Genomic DNA, 22,398 nt, shown 5'->3' with positions numbered 1-22,398 from the left:
CTGTAGCTGTGTAAGACGAATAAAAAACAGATATCAAATCATGACTCTAAAAGAGCCTTGTTTATATTGTATCTCTAAAACCCTCCCCCACTGCACAACTAAAACAACAAAAGCCATTCCTTCACTCTCAAATAACTCACCACAACGTCAAACTGTATTTGTGCAATGGACCTAAATGCTTCCTGACAGGGATCAAGCGCTCTCCTTTCCTGCCTCTTTGAGAAAACAGACAGACATGCAGACAGAAATTCTTTAAGTGTCCGCCTTGACTAATCTGTCCCTTTATATGCCTGCTGCCTTGTGCACACATGGCCTGTTATTTCTGACAGGGGCAAATTGAATCTGTTTTCATTAGACCAGCAGCCAGTGCAGAAAACACCCCATTAGCCTGGCCCACATTACCAGTGCAACCACACACATGTGAGCAGGAATACACTGCCTGTGTGTGTGTGACCTTGGCAGCTGTGTGCCATTGACCACTACAGGTGGTAAAGAGCACCTCTGCTCTGTCATTTCAGCAACTGGCTTCTCTCTCGTGTGCCATGGGCTTAAAAATGTCCAAGGCTTCAATTATGGTGACAGCCACTGAAATAAAAGAGTGGGGTTGGTTGGATGTAACAGACATAGGAGCAGGAAAAATGTAAATTGAGGGAAAGACACATAATATTCAGTTTTTTTCCTCTCGGAGTATGACACATAATGCTTAGTTGGCAGTGATATATTTAGAAGCCCCTAAACTACAAATTGTCATCATTATCTAGAACTTATGAATACGAAACACAAACCCACACACGTATTGCAATATGGTTTCTGTGAAATATATATATATATTTTTTTTTATTTATATTTTGTATATATTTATATTTTTTGTATATATTGATATTTGTATTATATTTTTACATGTTATCCTCTAACCCAAGCCATCCCCAAAACATACAGTAATCTTGAAATCTTAATACAGTAATAAGTGAAATCTTGGGCAATTTAGATCAATATCATTTAGCATTTTAACATAATGTCAAAAAACTCTTTTACTATCTTTGTGGTTTCTGAATCATGTGGTCACCACGATGTAAGATATACCAGTACCATTTTTATATCATATTTATTTATTTTTTGACATTTCTGAGCACACACAAACACACAGACACACCCACATGTCTGCCTAAAACTCCTTAAATGTACAATACTATTGTCTGTTTTAGGTGTTTTGGGATGCATATTTTTTAGTAATTAAAAAATGAAAATTGAATAACAACAACAATAACCAAAATTCATTTATTTGTTTTTTTTCGGCTTAGTCCCTTTATTAATCAGCACTGCGGAATGAACTGCCAACTTATCCAGCATGTTTGTTTACGCAGCGGATGGCCAAACATGCAAACTCCACACAGAAATGCGAACTGACCCAGCCAGGGCTCTAACCTCTGACCTTCTTGCTGTGAGGCGATCGTGCTACCCACTGCGCCACCGTGCTGCTCCATAATAACCATAATGACAAACTATTATTATTATTATTACTATAATACATTCATTCATTTTCTTTTTGGCTTAGTCACTTTATTAATCTGAGGTTGCCACAGCGGAATGTACCACCACTTTTCCAGCACATGTTTTACGCAGTGAAAGCCCTTCCAGCTGCAACCCATCACTGGGAAACACCCATACAATTCCATTCACATTGTGTAGTGTATGTGACACCACGGACAATTTAGCTTACCCAATTCACCTATACCACATGTCTGTACTTGTGGGACACAGAAATGCCAACTGACCCAGCTGAGGCTCGAACCAGTGACCTTCTTGCTGTGAGGCGATTGTGATACCCACTGCGCCACCGTGCTGCCCCATAATAAAAAACTATTATTATTACTACAATACAATGCATTTCAAATTTGCATAAATGTCAAAAACTTTTTATTCAGATATATACTGTATATACACACAGACATACATATATATATATATATATATATACAGTATACACACACACACATACATTTATAACCAGTGTTGAGGAAAGTTACTTTTAAAAATAATGCATTACAATATTGAGTTACTCTCCCCAAAAAAGTAACTAGTTGCGTTTCTTAGTTACTTTTTATAGTAAGTAATGCGTTACGTTACTTTTGAGTTACTTTTTATTGCCTGGCTGAGGCCTGATCTCCTTCAGAAGTTGTCGTTTTTTCTTTCTTTTTTAAAATAGAGAAGTTCTGCGATACCAAAGCACTGTATAACCTACACCTACATTTAAAAAAACACATCAAGAAATTTTTTTTTAGGATAATGTTATCTGAGAACTACCTCACCCCAGAGCTTTACATGCGTATATACAGATTATTTAAAGTTTAAAACTATGTGGTTACTACTTTTGCACTATTTGTATTGAGTAAAATCAATGTCCATTAAGACAATCCCCTTTTCTTCGATGTGTTCAAAATAATGAACACATTCTCTCATCGACTAGGTTTCATTATGACTAATTTTAAATTCAGCATCTAAAAAAGTAACTCGCAGCACATTTTCACAAAAAGTAACTCAATATCATATCAAATATCATTACTTTTTAAAAGTAATGCGTTACTTTACTTGTTAGTTAGAAAAGTAACATTATTAATTAATATTATTATTAAGTAACTCACGTTACTATTAATGTGTTACTCTTAACACTGTATATAACATACAGTAAATATATATATATTAATATATGGTTTTTATATATATAATCGTTTCACATATGTAAATCATAATCTGCCATGTAAAGAGTTTACATTCAGAATATTAATAAATTAATAATATAAAATGTTTTTAATTGCCTGCACATTTACCCTCTATAAACTGACCCACCTAAAAGCAAAAAAAGCAACCACTTCTACTGCTTTCTCCACTTCTGATAATAGGGGTCTGAAACAGTGGTGAACGGAGGGGTTGTGAGATGAGCAGGGTTGAAGGGCTGGTGAACAGAGAGCATGATACTGAGGCTCTGTGTGAATTATAAAAAGCAGCAGCCTCTATCAGCGCTGGTCATCAGAACGAGCCTCTGCGATTTTATTGCTTTCCAGTCATGCTGACATCTCCGAGAGCTGAGCTTCGGCGTGTTTAGAATTAGCTTATGGCTGGGAAAAAAAAAAAGCTCCAGAGAGAGCCGAGGGTTCTGCGCTCCAATCCGGGTACAGTTTTGCAGATTTAACCCCCACAGTCTCTCAGCTTGACCTTTTCCGAAGAGTTTTCGGCGGGCGCAGGATGCTGCTTAATTTCACATGTCACTAAAGGCCTGGAGTCAGTCGTAGAATACAAATGTGCATGAAAGAAAAAAAAGCGTGGACTAGAATCAGAAAGCACCATTACGCCGATTCTGGATGAACACCGGAGAGAAAGCTGCTCTTTATGCAGACATGAGGATACCGATCACACTTTCCCTTACAAGAGTTCATTAGTGTTACCGAAGCCATCCATTTATGTGAGAAATGGCCTTTTACAAAAGGCTCGCTCCTTTTTACTGAGACAGAGAATGAGTCTAAATGGTAGCAAACATATTTGGTTGTGATTCTGATGAAAACATTTGTGCGAGAGATTAGTTTGACAAATGAGCAAACACTTGACTTGTGTACTTCACAGATGCGATGCAAAGATATCAAACAGAGGATAGATAACTGAAAACAGAGAATTAAATAGCCACTTCCTAAGTTCATCATGAGTCATCCATTCCATTTTCATCGAGAGCTGAGACCTGAGCAACAGAGAAAGGGATGGTGTGAATGAAGGAAAAAAAAAATCAAGGATGTAACAATCATGGTGCTTCAGGGTGAACGGAAGACTGAATAAAAACTACAATTCAAGAGTTCCCACTTAGATATGCTTGGCGTATAAAGCAGGTTTGGCATGCTGTCCCGGGAGAGAACCCTGAGCTCTGAGATATTTGAGCCCAGGGCTCCCGCCTGGTCGATAAGCATATCAGGAGATCCGAGATCAGGTAGGTCTCGAGAGCTCCCCCTTTTAGAAAAGGGAGGAAAAGGAGGAGAAGGGGTGGAAGGGGGGATTCTTCCAAACGAAGATAAACATTAGGGAGAAAATGATCCATTTATAGTAAACTAGGATCACTCTGATTGGATTATTACTGATTACAGATGAGTGGCCAGACGTGCTCAATCATATCACGTGCTCCGAAATTAGTTTATGAAACTTCACAACATCATTGTGATTTTTTTCATCTCACAATTTTCATTATCTTTTAAGGAATTACATGATACAAACTTACATTTGCTAGCTTTTAAGAAAAGTTCTGAGTGATTTATACTTATAATTGTGAGGGGAAACAATCTCTAACTTCGATCATACTTTATTTTAAGATACAATTATTAACAAAGAATTAACTGTACCTTTTAGCTCAAACTCCTCATTTGCTGCTTATTAGATATTAAGGTAGTAATTGGGTTTAGGTGTTGGGTAGGATTATTGACATATAATAAGATCATACTTTACTACTACTAATAAACAGGCAACATTGTAACAATAGGCAGGAAATGAACCACTAGTTAATAACACATAGCACATAACCCCTATTTTGAAACAATTGCATTGGCTTCCTGTCAGTTTTCAAATTCTTATGCTAGCGCACAAGGCCTTGAATGGTCTAGCACCACAATATTTATCGGAGCTTTTAATCCCTTCCATCTCTATATGTGCTTTACGCTAATCTGATGCTGGTCTTTTAACTGCTCAGTCAAAAATCTAGGGGAGATCGAGAATTCTCTTTATTGGCACCTAAATTGTGGAACTCTTTACCTACTGACATTCACAATGCAGAATCCCTGAATACTTTGAAATCATCACTTACACTTACTTCTTTAGGGTAGCTTTTATTTGATTATTCGATGTATTATTATTATTATTATTATTTCATGTTTTTAATTATTTTTATTGTTTCATTTATGCTTGTATGTATCTTTTACTGCTACACATTTTATATGTTTGTAAAGTGCCTTGAGATGCTACTTTTAAAGGCGCTATTTAAAAAAAGGTTTATTATTTATTCATTCATTCATTTTCTTTTTGGCTTAGTCCCTTTATTAATCTGGGGTCACCACAGTGGAATGAACCGCCAACTTATCCAGCATATGTTTTAATTTCAATCAAAAGATGGCAAAATTTGACACAATATACTTTCGTAGAGTTACATCTTTCATTTTAATCCACTTGTTAAGTGTGACGTCCCGTGAAGCGGCTTCTGGGTCCAAGTGCTCCACTGTATGGGGTAACTCAACAAATGGATATAATAAACATTTATAAAACTATGCAATACTTTCAAAAATCATGATCGCAATATACACTTGAAGTCAGAATTAATAGCCCCGCTTTGAATTTATTATGTTTTTTTAAATATTTCCCAAATTATGTTTAACAGAGCAAGGACATTTTCACAGTATGTCTGATAATATTTTTTCTTCTGGAAAAAGTCTTATTTGTTTTATTTCGGCTAGTATAAAAGCAGTTTTAAATTTTTTAAAAAACATTTTAAGGTCAAAATTATTAGACCCTTTAAGCTATATATTTTTTCGATCGTCTACAGAACAAACCATCATTATACAATAACTTGCCTAATTAGCCTAGTCTGCCTAGTAATTCGGGGGCTAATAATTCTGACTGCAACTGTATATGTCCATGCCTAATATATATCCGATGGCCAGAAAGTGATTCATTTTTAATAAATTGTTAAAATATTGATGTTTGTGATGCAGCAAGTCCAGAGACTGTTGTGTACACCATAATTTTATATGAAATTCACTTTAATGTGTAATATGACTAAAAAGTGGTCATAAACTAAACAAAGTGGTCATAAACTGCTAGCTATACAACCTATGAACTGCACATTCAGTTCCTAAATATCAGTGTTTCAAAAAAATCATCTATATTTTCCAACTATATTTCCATATATTTTCCATCCATATTAAGTTATTATATAGTAATTGTAACACTTCAGGAGCCTGGTTAAAGGTTAGCGAGATGGCAGCAGGAACCAATGCTCAACTTTGAGGACCAGAAACCAGAAAAAATAAGGAAACATGCACTGCAATACAATAAGAGAGGTCAAGTGAGCAAGAGGTCTAGCTCAAAATACAGGCTGAGGGACTCCGAGAAGATTGAAGACTAAAGCTCAGCAGGATCCACATTTGCTACTGCGCTGTGGAATAACACGAGAGACCTTTAAGATGAGGTTGAGGTAGTATATGAGCTCTGGCCACGAGAGGCTGAAGGCAATGCGGAGATGAGAGGAATACAGAGTTCAGAAGAAAAAATCAGACTGTTCTTCAGTGAAACGAGAACAAGAACGCCATGATGTCGCTCCACATATGGCTTTTGGAATCTCAATCTTCAGTTTCCAGCTACTTGAAATGAATTCAATTTTACTCAGCAGCCAAAATGAAATGAATCAATGCACAGGAACAGCATAAACAAGAAAACAGATGGATATCGGATGCGTTTCTCACATTAAAGGCCTGCTGAGTAAATCTGTAATGATTCATAATGAAAGAACCTGACACATGGGAGGCCGTTCCAGAGATACTCCATTAGGATGGCAATTATTAACTACTGCATTAAAACAGAGCATGTGTGTGTGCGTATGTGTGAGCATGCATTAAATTAGACACATCCACGCCTCAGTATCTAACAAACATTGTGACATTCTTCACCTATGATCAGCAGAGCGAGACTTGATATAATTAAAAGTCAGTGTCACATTTCCTGCGAGACACAAACTCTTTCCTCTCAAACTGCTGTTGATGAGGGTTATAATCCCTTCGTTTTCAGGAATATTTCACAAGTGCTATTGTATATATTTGTTTTCCTGTCAAATGACAGCTTATTTACACATATTTAGTGCACAGTTTATAATCCATGAGGTAATAACAATTAAGCAATTTCTAATTGGCTTGTTCCCTGTTATTTCAGTTCCCAAATACACTTCTAAATCAATTTTAAAATAATCAATAAAATATTTTAAAATCCAGTTGTTTTGACCAAGCAACAACATCCCACTTTTCCTCATGAAGCTAAGTAACTAAAACTGTAATTCATTAAAATCCGCTAGTCCTGGCTCCAGGAGCACATTTCTATTGACCCCAATGTTAAAACTGCCAACTTTAGAGCAGTAAAAAAAGTGATTACAGCCTGGTTTTTAGTGTATATAGTAAATACTACCCTTCATAACAACTGTGAGGAGGGTGAATTTTTTTATAACTCCTCTGTTTCGTTTTTATTAAGTTATATTAAGTCTGCATAATTAAGGGCGTGGACAGATAGATCTCACTGGTTGCCGTCACTTCACCTCAGCTGATTCCAGCTGACTAGCCCCTGAACTTGGCAAATACATCGTATTTTTGTTTTGTTTTACGGCTTAACACAGTGAAATGCCTTTTGGAATTATTTCCTACAATTATCAGATAACATGGCATGCTTAGTGCACTTAATTATGATTACAAACAATTCAAATGGCCTCCATTTCCCAGGTGAGTGAAATTATATACTTATATACCATATCGATAAATGTATTTGTTTTATTTAAGATAATTAATAATTTATAATTTAGAACTTGAATGCACTCCAGAATCTGACAGATTGATTAGCTGTAGGCTATAGAACAGTCATCTGAAAAGTTGTCATCCAGTGTTATGCCTGGATTTCATAAATAGCCTTGCATTTACTAACACAGACTAAATTTGAAGTATTTGGAAGTAATTCGTGTTTTCCTCCTATAGAAAAACATCATAAGAACAATGTTTAGTGGCTCAATGTGTTACAACAGTGTTTTTAAAAGACTAAACACTTAATTGATATAGTATACAACCAAGTACATGTGGTCAGAACACAAACTAGTCGCAGGTAATAAAGTATTAAGCGTTTCTCCCGGAAAATGCTAGCAGGCACCTGTAGCTCAAATGACGCTCCGCCTCTTTGCCCTTTTTTTGCCCCCGGTCAGCAGGATAACACATGAACAAAATGGCGACGGTTGGCCATGCTTACTTGTAGCTTCATTTGCGCTCTTCAGAAACCTATGGGTGACGTCACGGATACTACATCCATATGTTTTACAGTCTATGGTTTTGACCTTATTTTGTATTGTAGAAAAAGCTCTTTTCTCAGATTGCTTTAGAACTTCCAGTTCATTTGCAGTAAATCATTCCGAGCCCGGATCATTTTGGTGTATTTATGAAAGCTTTATAAAGGGTACATCACCAGCACGATAATATTTGTCCTAGATCTAAGCCTTGTCTAGAATATAGGACAAACCTAAAATGGATGACATATAAGTTAAATATGTCTGAAGAGCAGGATAAAATATGCTTTAAATAAATCAAGACCTCATTAGAGAGCGAGACGCCAGTGTGCAGAACAGAGTAAAGCTCCAGAAAACCCGACACCAAGTAAAACAATGTAACAGGACACAGAATTGTACAAGTTTCTCTGTCTGACAATAAAAAATGGATAGAAAATTTTTTTTACCAAAAATTCACACTGAGAAAGAAAACCTTGTTAACAACCGAACCAGAATCATGCCTCAAAATAGGACACAGTGACAATTTGGCAACCCAAGATAAGCTCATTACTGTGACAAAGCAATTTATGAAACATAATAAAAGCAGCAAATGGGTGAATATTGCGTTTTATTTGTGCATGTGGTTTAGCAGCGAATGGTTTAATCGATTCTAAACGGGTTATGTCACGCACCGATAAGGTTGGAGCGTCCATCTCCCAGAGGGTAGCGCTGGTATCTGGGAACCGGGAACGGAGGGAGTTTGTGGAATTGGGAGTGAAGCAAAGGCTCCAGTCTGGACGCCGATGGGTCCGAGGGGTAAAACAGGTTGAAGATCTGCGAACATGCTGGCCGGAGCTGACACACTGCAGGATAAACAGAAAATGATCTAATTATTTGTAAATATGACTACGGCACAGGACAGTCTAATGGGAATGCTTGCAAGTGTATCAAGAGGACAGTGTGTCCTTATTACTAATTGGAGAATTTCCATACAAACCCTGGACGGCAGGAAGCACAGTGCGTCTCATAGCCAGCACCAATCCAAGAGGACAACCCAGCAGAAAAAAATCCGACACTTCAAAGTCAAAGTGACCTGGATTTAGCACTAAACTGGTGCTGCTGTTTGGTCTCAAGTCTGATCCGTCCTGTATTAGACTGGATACAAACACACAAAGGATGACATTTACTGACAGGTAAAGCATGTAAAAAATTGTGGTAACACTTTTTTTTGCAGCAAGTACCAATTCTCACTATTAAATAAGGCTTTTTCCTGGCTCAAAATGAAATGGAGGTGGTATCCTGATTGTGAATACATGAATCAAACACATTTTACATTGTTCTAGTAATCTTATCAGGTAAAACATTATCTTATTTAAAAAGGCTAACATTAAATGTAAGAAATATATGACGAGTGCTTGAGCAGAATTTGGGTTCTGTTGGTAACCGTGACTGCCTGCCTGTTTTTTGTCAAAATGTGGAGGTATACAAAATTTGATGGAGGTAGCCACGTCTTAATTCTATATGCAGGAAAAAGCCTAATTAACTACTGGCTCACTACCTTCCTTTTTATTAAGATTTGCTGGTTAGTACTTATAAAGTATGATTAGGATACATCCTTATTCCTACGTAACACCTAAACTTAACTACTACCTTACAAACTATTAATAAAAAGTTAAACAGGAGTTTATTGAGCTAAAAGTCTTACACTAAAAAAAGTGTTGCATGCAAAACTGTTGCAAACTATTTATTTGTGTTGAATTTAAACAAACAAATTAAATTGAGCAATGTTCAACTTAATTTGTTTGTTTAAATTTAGCCCAAATAAATTGTTTACAACCACTTAATGTAAAAAAAATTGAGTAAATCCAAGGAATCATCTTTGAATAATTTTTTTCAGTGTAGTTAATGGTTTGTTGATAGCAGGAAGTACCTTTAAAAAAGTGAGACCAATTTTTTTTAGTGTTCACTCACTAATATACTTTAAGTATGCCATTCATTGGTTTACTTCTCTTAAAAGTGCAAACACTGATCCACCATTGAAACATTGAGAGAGGTACCTTCCAGCTAGACCAATAGCAATGTTTTGGGGCATGGCTACTATAGCAGACAGGCTGAGCCAGCAGGTGTTTAGCTAGTATAGGATTACCATGGCATTACATAGAAATGAAATCAAAAATTTGCAATGCTCATTTGAAGACTTCAGACAAAAAACAAAACAAAACATTGAGAGAAAGTTACTTTAACCAAAAAACCAAAAAAAGTAATTAATAATAATAAATAAATAAAAAAATATATATATATATATATTATATATATAAATTGTTGAATTTGGTGGAATTTTTGGTTTAAAATCAAGTTGGCATCTGATTGTGACCAAATATTCCACTAAATACCTTGATCTTGAACTTTTCTAGACAGGTGAGCTTAAAATTATAATAAATGGTGAGCTTAATATGAAATAATAAAGTAGTTTTGATTTAATAGGTGATATTTCTTTGCTGCGTTCTCCTTGATGTTTCAATAATGCATAATAATCTTTACACCACAGTAAAGACACAGCAGTCAGTATAACTTTCTGTTGTCGAGAGTTTTTTATTAAGTCTAAAAGGTGTGCTTGTGCATGAAACGTGCACGTTTAGAAGCATATGTGTGAGAGACCAGGCGAAAGAGCACTCACTTCACAGCTCTGTCAATGCTGCAATCGGCTGGGTTTCTTTCGTTCTAACTTAATTTAGGAGATAATACAAAATATGAATGGAACAGAAAGACATTAAACATTACAAATTACGTGTCCACTTTTGTAGGCTCTCTTTTGTAGATCACTAGATGTACGATGCCAACAGTCGGTCAGCGAGTAAACAAATATAATGAATGAAAATACGAAGGTCTATGCATATAGACATTTTTAACGCTGTATAGTGACGTGCAATTTGCTTGTTTTGGTTGTCTTTATTTTAATTGTTTCAGGATAATTATGATGGTGTGCTGATCTGCCTGGATCTGAACTGGACGGGTTGTGTGACGTTTGATTCGGGGGGCCTTCTGTGGGCGGGGTTTGAGTGCTGCACTGCAGGCCGATAAAAGCCATGGCTCGCACTGACCCGACAGTGAAAATGCAGCTATTGAAACTTTACGAGTGGTCCACTCAAATCTATCAATCGCCCAATAGCAAGAATTTGGGATTTGGCAACTATAGCAGACAGGCTAAGCCAGTGGGTGTTTAGCCATAGGATCACCATGACATTACGTAGTACAGAATGATACTGTAGTAATTAAATTAATATTTGCGATGCTAATTTGAAGACTTCAGAAAAAAAAACTTGAGACAATAAAACAACAAGTATTAGCAATTCTTTTACAAGATTGAGGAATTTAATGGAATTATTTGGTTACAATCAATTCTTTTGATTTAAATCAAGTCTGATTCTGATTGTGACCAAAAAAATTCCACCAAATTAACAATCTTGTTGAGATTTTTTTCTAGACAGGTAAACTTAAATCAAATTCACACACTAACTCATCACTGTAAAGCTCTCTACAAAACAGCAAAATACAACTGAAAACAAAACGGCAGTGCACATTTAAAATAATACAAATAATAAATATTCTATTAATAAATAAGTCAATATAAATGTTACAGCTACCTTTATTATTAAAATACCATAGAACAGTATGATAATGTTATATGGATGCACCTACTTTCTGTTACACATTTCTTGTTGACATAGTTTAATTTTCAGTTAGAATGATAAAAAAAACATGCTAGCACTGATATAAAATCAACATGAATCCCAATTGATCACATCACAAAATCATTCTTCAGACTGTCAACGACTCTTTATTGTTTCCACCCTGCTGTTGAAATCTCCACCCCATTTTAGCACATTGTTTGTCTTTATTACCATCATGCTACCAGTGATGACAGAAAAGCTCTTAAAGACTTTGACTGGCTATCTCACCTCTCTCTGAGTGTGAAAAGGATGGGGTGTTGAGGGCCCCGGGGACGGATGATTGGGAGTGAAATGTAGTAGAGCTGAGGGGTATGGATGAGCTAAGTGATAAGTCTCCCTCAGGTCTACCACTATCAGTCCTGAGTGAAAATCAGTGCTTTTGTCCAGCACTTCCCTCAGCTGCCCTTTTCTGACTTCACAAAGGGCAACATATAAAAACCTTTGGCAAAATAGCTTGCTATGTAGGGACTGGTAATAGGGAGGGGTCACTAGATCAATTGACAACATCAGTCGACTAAGCCACTAGCTTCACAGTGCCATTAAGAAAAGATTTTTATTGCAAAAAGCTGCTTGTTAAAAAATAAATATGAACACGTACTACCCCAAAGTTATTTTTACATTTAATTTGACTTGTATTTCATTGCAGACAGTACAACAGCACATTATTTAACATGTTCCTCATGATTTTTTTGATGTTGAAGGTGAAATACCCAAATATATTTCTTTAAGGAACATTGTTTTCAACATTTCAATAATTTTCTCACCTATTTGTTGGCAAACTGGCCCATCTTTGCTCCTAAAGGACTAGACCTGATGTTGCATTTGTACAAAATCCTAATTAAAATCACCTGTTTGCATCACCTGTTTTAAATCACATCATTATTTAACCAACTAACCTGATTACTAGCCCTAAATTTTTTGGAATGTGTTGCTGGTCTGAATGACAGAAAAGGATGTACATTTACAAATGAAATTAAGTTGACCCGACAAAACATGAAATATTTTGTGTTCATATTGTCTCCAATGAAATTGTAACAAAGGAATGCTGTACAACAGAAATTAAGCTACACGTGCAGTTTAATAATCAAGAGTAGTCAGGCAGGCTATGGTCAACAGGTACAAAAAGGAGCATAAGGGATCGTCAGAAACCAGGTCAGGACAGGCGGCAAAGGATCAAAATGGTAAACAAGACAAAACACGGCAAGACAAACAGAGAAAAACACTTTGTAATGTTCGTAGGAGAAACAAGATTCAGGAAAGTGTCTGTGAAAGTGAGAAGTATAAATAGTCCTTCTAATCAGTCAATAACGATCTTGTGTCAGTGTGCGGATTATTGTCAGCTGTGGCAGTAGTTTATGAGTGCAAAGAGTCCTGGGAGTAAGGAAGTGATCTCCAGTGGAGAAAACATCACTAGCGATCACAACAGAAATACAAGTCAAAGTAAATTTGGAAATCACTACTTTCATTTTTCATTTGCATTTTTTATACTGTTTCAACTTTTTCTGATTTGGGGTTGTATAAAAACATGGCACATTTGGATTATTTTATACAAATATTTTTTAAATCTGGAATAAATGTCATAAGTAGTTTACAGGCAATCATCATGTCTAGTTTTGGTATGCATACTTCTAAATAATGTGTTCAAATTAGACTCAACCTGCCTCTCGATACTAGCTTCGCCTCAACTTGAACTAGAATAAACAGCTTTATTTGATATGCAATTTTATGCCCAATAACATAACTAATTGCTAGCTCTAATTGAGGGTTAAAACATAGAATGTCACTGCTGCACACAAGAGTTTAAGGAACTCATTTGATGAAAGAGCTGTGCGACAACAACAGTGCTACGAAATCCCTCTTGCTACATCAATCCCCAAAACAATCCCCTAAATAGGATAATTTAGAAGAGTAACAGCTCAAAATTTGGTGCTTTGGCACTGTGGAATTGAGCAACTTCTACATTAAAAAAGGCATCGTTCAGTCAGTGCCTCGTTCTTTTATATAGTACTTGCACATGAACTGCAGCTGTGACTATTAATAGCACTGCAGACATGCAGTCAGATGCAACAAGCCATCAAGCGGCCAATATTGATAAAATGAAATGAGAAAAAGAGTGAGAAATTCACGGATGACTTGGCCAGGGGACACATTCTGGGTAGTCTTGTTCTGATTTCCACTCATAAAAAGAGAAGTATATTTAGAAATATCCCTTAAAATGGGAAATCAAAGCCTGGATATATGCATGACAAATGGCAAAATGTTTCAAGGTAAGTTTGAGCTTCACATTCTGGAGGCACCTGAAATTAATACCACATTTTAAGAAAATGTGCCTAATATATGCCCTTTAATCCTGATCTCTATGGACTGAAGTGAACCAGCAGATTTCTAAATTAAAAAGGTGGAGACGTAGAGCCACTCCTACTTATTACATATTTGCCCCAGACCAATCTCATCACCTGAAGTACAGCGGAGAAAATAAGTACACGTCACCATTTTTTCTCAGAAAACATATTTCTAAAGGTGCAATTGACTTGAAATTTTCCCAGAATGTTGGTAACAACCAAAGGAATTCATATATGCAAAGAAAACACAGTGGAAAAGTATTGAACACATGAAGAAAGGAAGTTGTAAAAAGGCAGTGAAAGCCCAGACTGCAGCTGAAATCTATCAGAAGTTATTCAGCAAACCTCTGCCCCTCGTCATTGTAAATAAACATTAGCTGCTTTAGTCAAATATCTACATTACCAGGATGATGGAGATGAAACCAGGGTGGACATTTCAGCAAGACATTGATCCAAGACACAGCCAAGGAAACTCAAATGCTTTCAGTGAAAGAAAATCAAGCTGTAGAATGGCCCAGCCAATCCCCTGACTTGAATCCAATATAAAGTACAAATTAAAGATCTGATTTGATAGATAAGACCCACAGAACCATCAAGATTTTTACACTCTGTTGAAGTTTGAAAAAATAAATAAAAATAAATAAATAAATAAAATAAAATAAAAATTCACACCTGAGCAATGCATGTGACTTCATTCTCCATATGAGAGGTGTTTTTAAGCTGCCATCACCAAAAAAAAGCCTTTTATATAAAGTATTAAATACATTTCAGTTCAGTACTTTAACACTGTGGTAATTCACTGTTATTACACATACTATTCAGATTTCTTTATTTCTTTATTTTTATGTTTGTATTTTTGGGGGTTTTAGAAAAATCTGGTTCAATTTCAGGTCAACAGCTCCTTTAAAAATATTAATTCCTGGAAAAAACATGACATGTTTAATAATTTTCCCCGCTGTATATTGAGGTCGTATTGATGCTGATTAAAAAACAGACAAACACTCCATCTACCACAGGGCCAATGCTAATATGTCAGCATAGAAAAAAATATATTGTAATACAACCACTTACTCCGTCATCTTAAAACAGCATAGCTACAGGTTCGGTCTCTGTTCTTTCAAGTACACACTACCTGCTGAGGAACGGATGGTGTTGGCCTCCAGAGTCTCCATCAAACGAATCGCTCTGTTTGCGACTGAGTGGAGTTTTCCTGTTGCGGGTCTCACTGGGTGCGGATAAGTCGATGTTGCTCCTGCTAAGGCGTTTGCTGGAGCTCAGGCTCGGACTGACGTCAGGGTTATCCTGAGAATGTGAATAGAGTGAGACGTGGACAGTTGAACAGAGTCATCATTCATATTAACGTGCAAATATTATAAGTGAGCGCTGAAGTACAGTGTCAAATAAAGTCTGGAAGTGTGACAGCTGTTCAGCTCCCTGAAGATCATAGCAGTGTGAAAGGAAAACCCACTGGAATTTGCTCTTTCATAGCTCAGAAGACTAAGCTGAGTGATGTTTCTTTGATTCAGAAGGTTCAGAGATAAAAATAGGCACAACTGAATCATTTGTTGACATTTGGAGTTATTATTATTATTTGGAGAATATAAAGCTGGAACATGAACGTGGCAAACTAACACATAACGTGGATGCTATAGTTCAGTTGATTTTGCTATGAATTCTGATGAGACATTTTTATAAGGAGATATTAAATATTCAGATTTAGATATCTTGGCATATCTAAGCATAGTTTGCGGCATTGTTGAGATTTCATCTATAACTTTAAAGATATGATACTACAATGGGAAAATAATGAAAACCAGAAGACTTAAAGGGAAAGTTAATGCAAAAAAGAAACTTTCTCACCATTTACCCACACTCTAAACCAGGCATGGGCAAACTCGATCCTCGAGGGCCGGTGTCCCTGCAGAGTTTTGCTCCAACACTAATCAAACACACCTGAACACCCTAATTAGTTTCTTCAAGATCCCTAGAAAGCTACAAACAGGTGTGTTTGATTAGGGTTGGTGCAAAACTATGCAGGGACACCGGCCCTCCAGGATCGAGTTTGCCCATGCCTGCTCTAAACATTTATTAATATTTTTCTTCACAAAACAAGATATGGTTGGGAAAAAGCAGACATTGATAACTATAGCAGGACCACAAAAATACTACGGAAAACAATGACTGCTACTTTCCAACATTCTTAGGATTCCTATTGTGGTAATTACAAGGAAAAGAAAATGTAAGATTTGTAAATGTTGACAGAAATAAAATTTTTGGGTGAACTATACCTTTAAGAAAAAGTCTAAAATTGTTTGCCAAATCTCACTGCCATCTAAGAGGAAAAAAATGACATTAAAGATATCGAGGGATGAAATCATGGGGATGCAAATATCTGCACCTTATTTGTTTGTGTATGTAATAAAGTATAATTAGTTAATAATAATAATAATAATATACATCAGGCAGGCACTGAATTTATCAGTCTTTGTTAATGTTAGTTCACAAAAAATACAACTGGTTATTATTCATCTTAATGTAAGCACAGTTCTATTAACCCTTTGACTGTACCTCTCTACCAAATAGTTGACCATGTTTTGACTGTTTTAAATAATGACTGTTAAAGTCATTTAAAGAATGACTATTTTAAATAATGGTTTACACACACACACAGCATTGTTGGTTTACAAAAAAATAATAATAATAAATCAAACAAACATAATCCTGTTGCACTACTACACTTGATTTTGGTTCTATTGTAAAAAAAAAAAAAAAAAAAAAAACATGTTAAATGAGAATCTGAAATATTTTATGGCATACTTGGCATAAAAATGATTTATTTTGAATATTTTTTTAATAAATTGGTCTTACACTTCATATTTTCTGATTTTCATAGAATATAAAATAATTCCGATACTTTTACCATAAACCGACATATCACCCTAACCATTTGGCAGAGGCTGATATTTAAAAAAAATTTGGGATGTGTTGAAAAAAAATACTATTGAGTGTGTTAACTAGCAACATTAGGAGTTAAGAAATGCAATTGAAACATTTTCTCTTGGTGAGGTAGTTAAAGGGATAAACAGTTCAATAACTACAATAAACATTAAGGTTAATCAATTGCTTTTAAAACAAATTATCACTAGTTCATGTCAACTACTGCATTAAATGTTAGTTAACAAATGGAAAGCATTACATTTATTCTTTCTACATTATACTATCGTCATCATCCTCATCAAAAATATCAATATCTTAATAACACTGGTTATATATTTGTGTATGCTATAATTAACTTTTCAGATTTTTAAATTTTTTTCATTGCCATTATAACACTCATCATTAAGGTAATTTAATAATAAAACAAAACATTAAATGAGATCCTTAGAATATCTCAGAATGAATATTCATTTCAATATTGTACATTAAAAAGAAGTCAATTATTTTAGCCATCATGACTTATTTTACAGTTTTTCTCAGTCACTTTGGTACATTTGGTACATGCATTTCTCAAAACAACGTGAACAAATAGCAAAACACCATGGATGACCTGCAAAACCTAGTTTCTTGCTAAAAATCCTTAGTTCATCTGTCAAAACTAAATTTCTTTATCAATGAATGTGTCAGTGCCGTCAGAATGACAAATCTTTGTGTCATTGTGTATGGATTTTGTTTTCAATACAACATTGTACTCTTGGGTGGTGTTCTGATGTAAACTATGGCAAAAAAAAATATTTTTTTGTTTGTACTGTAATTTGTTGACAGATCATGTCATTATGATAGAGAAAGGAAAAGACAGCACTGCATAGCACAAAGAAAACTCTAAACAATGCAGAAATGTGAAAATACTGTAGGACAATCTCCTTTGAGATGCACCTTCATTAGAACAAGTCAAGATTCACCTGCACTGAAAAAAGTGTTGCATGCAAAACTGTTGCAAACAATTTATTTGTGTTGAATTTAAACAAATTAAATTCAATAATGTTCAACTTAATTAGTTTGTTTAAATTCAGCCCAAATAAATAGTTTACAACCACTTAACGTAAAAAAATTTAGTAAATCCAAGGAATCATCTTTGAATAATTTTTTTTCAGTGTGGGAGAAATGTACCAATTAGAAAAAAAGTCTAAAGAAAATGTATAGAAAATTGCATTATGACAAAATATTATGACAACTTGTTCAGCCATTTTGCATGTAAAGACGTATGCCATGATTAAATGTTTTAGTGGGTGAGACTATTCAACAGAGACCAAAATAATACATTTTGATCAACTTGACATAAGCAACTGATAATGTAGGAAACATAATCATTACACATAATCATTTGCATGGATGTACGCAAGCATTTGCAACTTGTTCAGAGGAATGAGAAACTGCTTTTCTGATGTGCACAAGTGACACAATGATGTGAAGATTGAACAGGTAGTTTTGAGAATTTCAATTCTGATCTGAGAAATGTACCGACTGAGAAAAACTGCAATATAAAAAAACTGTCTAGAAATCAAGTACTTTCCACTATTTTCAGCAGCGCATTCTTAAAAGTTAACTTTTTAACAGGAATCGCTCTTCAACAAGAAAAAATTAAGAATGCAAGAAGTTTCAGACATGATGTCAAAATTGTGTTGTGAATGAGTCAGTGTTTCAGGTCATACCTTTAAGCTCTCTGTGCTGTTGTGTCGACTGCTGTGTCGTGGGCTGTTGCTGAAACAAAGAGCGTCGAAACACAGCACACCTCCCACACAGTCACCCAACAAACACACCTGTACACACAAAAATATCAACCAGAATCAGTGCAGCCTTTTTGCATGCAATCAACACTGTGAGGCAAATCTCAAGATTGCATAATGGCACTTCAATTTACAGTGTCGCCTGAAGTAAATAACACGTTTAATTAATCATACTGAAACATCACAGCTGCAACTCTTTCCTGTCTGAGGCTGATGAGCAGCTCTACGGTGAACTCAAATAATGTATGGATGCTCAACAAACAAACAAATCCACAGGTCTAATTACCTGAGTCAACAACAAGCAAGTTCGTGGTACACTGCAAATAAGCTACAAGGCTATGCTTTGTCTGAATCCACCCCAATTTCTCCAAAACCAGGTCTAATATGCTATTCAGGCGCTATCTGAATGGTCCGACTCACTAGAGAGTGAACACTTGACACAGAGCTTATAAACTGTGGTCACCACTTCAGGAAATCATTGTGCCTTCTAAATTGACAGGAGTGTGTTATTGGATTAATCATGTGAGATTATGGAGTAAGACGAGTGGAAAGACCCCCCTCCTTTTGGTCGTGTTTTGAATGACTCATCACTGATGAGTCACTATCCCTGCCAGAGACCCACACACCCTTCCTACTCCCTCTCCGCACAGCATTTGCCTTCCTGATACTGATCTGGGCCTGTGTGGCCAATTCTTTTTTTTATTACAGAAAAATGAAAGGAAGCAGTTTCAGGCTTGGGACTAAAAATGAGGTCATTTTTATTGTTGTTTGGCTCCAAAAATAAATAGCAGTTCCCGCTCAGTTTTTCTGTGCTGTTGTTTTTATAAAGTATTTTTTATTAAGAATTTTTCCCCCCAAAAAAGATAAGAAAGTCAACTTTGTTGACGTTATGTTAACACATACCAAGCAGGCATGACAGACAGACAGACAGACAGACGGACAGACAGAATGATAGACAGTCAGACGGATAGATAGAACGATAGATAGAACGATAGATGGACGGATGGATGGACGGATGGATGGACGGATGGATGGACGGATAGATAGATAGATAGATAGATAGATAGATAGATAGATAGATAGATAGATAGATAGATAGATAGATAGATAGATAGATAGATAGATAGATAGATAGATAGATAGATAGATAGATAGATAGACAGACAGATAGACAGATAGACAGATAGACAGATAGATAGATAGATAGATAGATAGATAGATAGATAGATAGATAGATAGATAGATAGATAGATAGAACGATAGATAGAACGATAGATAGAACGATAGATAGAACGATAGATAGATAGAACGATAGATAGATAGATAGATAGATAGATAGATAGATAGATAGATAGATAGATAGATAGATAGATAGATAGATAGATAGATAGATAGATAGATAGATAGATAGATAGATAGATAGATAGATAGAACGATAGATAGATAGAACGATAGATAGATAGATAGATAGATAGATAGATAGATAGATAGATAGATAGATAGATAGATAGATAGATAGATAGATAGATAGATAGATAGATAGATAGATAGATAGATAGATAGATAGATAGATAGAACGATAGAACGATAGAACGATAGAACGATAGAGAGATAGATAGATAGATAGATAGATAGATAGATAGATAGATAGATAGATAGATAGATAGATAGATAGATAGATAGATAGATAGATAGAACGATAGATAGATAGAACGATAGATAGATAGATAGATATAGATAGATAGATAGATAGATAGATAGATAGATAGATAGATAGATAGATAGAAAGATAGATAGATAGATAGATAGATAGATAGATAGATAGATAGATAGATAGATAGATAGATAGATAGATAGATAGATAGATAGATAGATAGATAGATAGATAGATAGATAGATAGATAGATAGATAGATAGATAGATAGATAGATAGATAGATAGATAGATAGATAGATAGAGAGATTTCCTGACAGAGTTTTTTATTAAATATTGATGATACTTTAAAGAAAGATATTGAATACTGGTACACATTCACTTAGTGTGATTGTTTTCTACAATGGGAATCAATGGCCACCAGTTTCCAACATTTTTCTAAATGTCTTCTTTTGTGTTAAATGAATAGAATTGAAACAGGGTTGAAGTAAGTGAAGGGGAAAATGTAAAAATTTAGGGGGACATATTCCTTTAGCAGCTTTAATTGAAAGAAAACTACAGACGAATTAAACATGGCTTATTGAAAGCAATGAATAATATATAATAGTAAAGTTCTTGATTACACAGAAATAATTATCAATGCACAATAAAGAATAAAACAATAAAGTATTTTGAGGGCAAAGTGAGACTGATTGGATTAAGCTATTTTGTGTTTTGCTCGTTTGAATGATTGATATCATTTTCTTGGCTGAATTATTGCTAATTAAACATGAATTACCTGAATCTGTGCACCTCTTAACAGTCTTTAGAAGTAGCCTCATTACTAATAAGGAGGAGAGTGAAAGAGAAAAAATACGTGCTTTCAATATTTAAAAAAAAGAAATTTAATTGGGGGAAAAACATGATGTTATGATATTAATGGGGGGAAAAACATCATGATATGTAATTATTTTCTAGTTGTGTCATATATTTGTTTGCTTGGTCAGTGTCTTTTTGTGCTCTTATTCTTTTGAGATTGTTCTAGGTGATAACAAGAAACAATAACTAACAATAACAATAATAATTAAATAATCTGCCTAGAACTACTTAAGATGCAAGTTTCCCTAAAATTAACAGCATTTTAATCCAATAAGAATCAAGAAATTTTACATATATAACCTGAATATGCAGTACCTGAAGTTTAAGGGTAAAAAAAGTTGCTTGTGCAGGTTTTCATCATGTTCAAGTCAATCAATCAATTTACCATGCTGATCAACAGAAAGCTGCTTGTATATCAAAGCTGTTGAAGCAAAGCGCATTTAGCATTTAAAAATGCTGCCCAAGATTTAGCAAAATTTCCTAATGTGACCTCACCCTAATATTACTGACTCCTGAACTCACCTGGCCAGTGAATCCCTGTCCCTCTGGAGACTGCAGAAATCTGTGGTACACCTGGTTGGCTCGGGCGATCACGGTTGCGACGGCGTCTTGGTAGTGTGGAGCAGCTATGGCGAGCAGCGGTAAAGCGGCCAGAGGTAGATGGTCCACGCTGCTGGACACACAACTCTCATCGTAGCTGTACGGGTTCAGACTGTGGAAGAAAAGTCCTTTTTAGTGTTTAAACCAATGACTCCTTGACAAAGCAAAATGATAATGAACTTTTTTTGTTTCACTACCTTTCCATACTTTAAGAGATTAAGTTCAGAAAACAATACATCAGCAAGCTTTTAATATTTGCACATTGGCAGGTTCCTCAGTAGTTGGTGCCAATAATTCTTGCCAAAGTGGTCTCTTCCTCGCCATTTAAAGGAATAGCTTCCACAATTTTAATTCTGTCATCATTTACTCACCCTTCACTTGTTTGACTTTTTTCCGTTAAACACTACAGAAGCTATTTTGTAGAAAGCTGGAAAAATGTAACCATTGACTTCCAT

At 35.3% G+C, this 22,398-nt stretch overlaps 1 protein-coding gene across 1 annotated transcript in view; it reads right to left on the bottom strand.

Annotated features, from left to right (window-relative positions):
• Positions 1 to 22,398, bottom strand: part of pitpnm3 (PITPNM family member 3) — a 161,509-nt gene that overhangs the window by 36,149 nt on the left and 102,962 nt on the right. Inside the window, exons 6-10 of the mRNA XM_056473362.1 lie at positions 21,866 to 22,055; positions 18,758 to 18,865; positions 15,241 to 15,410; positions 9,033 to 9,190; positions 8,728 to 8,898 (exon numbers count right to left, since the gene is read on the bottom strand). Of these exons, the coding sequence (XP_056329337.1) occupies positions 8,728 to 8,898; positions 9,033 to 9,190; positions 15,241 to 15,410; positions 18,758 to 18,865; positions 21,866 to 22,055 (797 nt within the window). The remainder of the gene's footprint in view (positions 1 to 8,727; positions 8,899 to 9,032; positions 9,191 to 15,240; positions 15,411 to 18,757; positions 18,866 to 21,865; positions 22,056 to 22,398) is intronic.

Source organism: Danio aesculapii, chromosome 15 (genome assembly GCF_903798145.1).
Source record: "Danio aesculapii chromosome 15, fDanAes4.1, whole genome shotgun sequence".
In the NCBI taxonomy this organism is placed as follows: Eukaryota; Metazoa; Chordata; class Actinopteri; order Cypriniformes; family Danionidae; genus Danio; species Danio aesculapii.
Note: the sequence above shows the minus strand (reverse complement) of the source record. Positions and strands in the feature narration are given on the sequence as shown.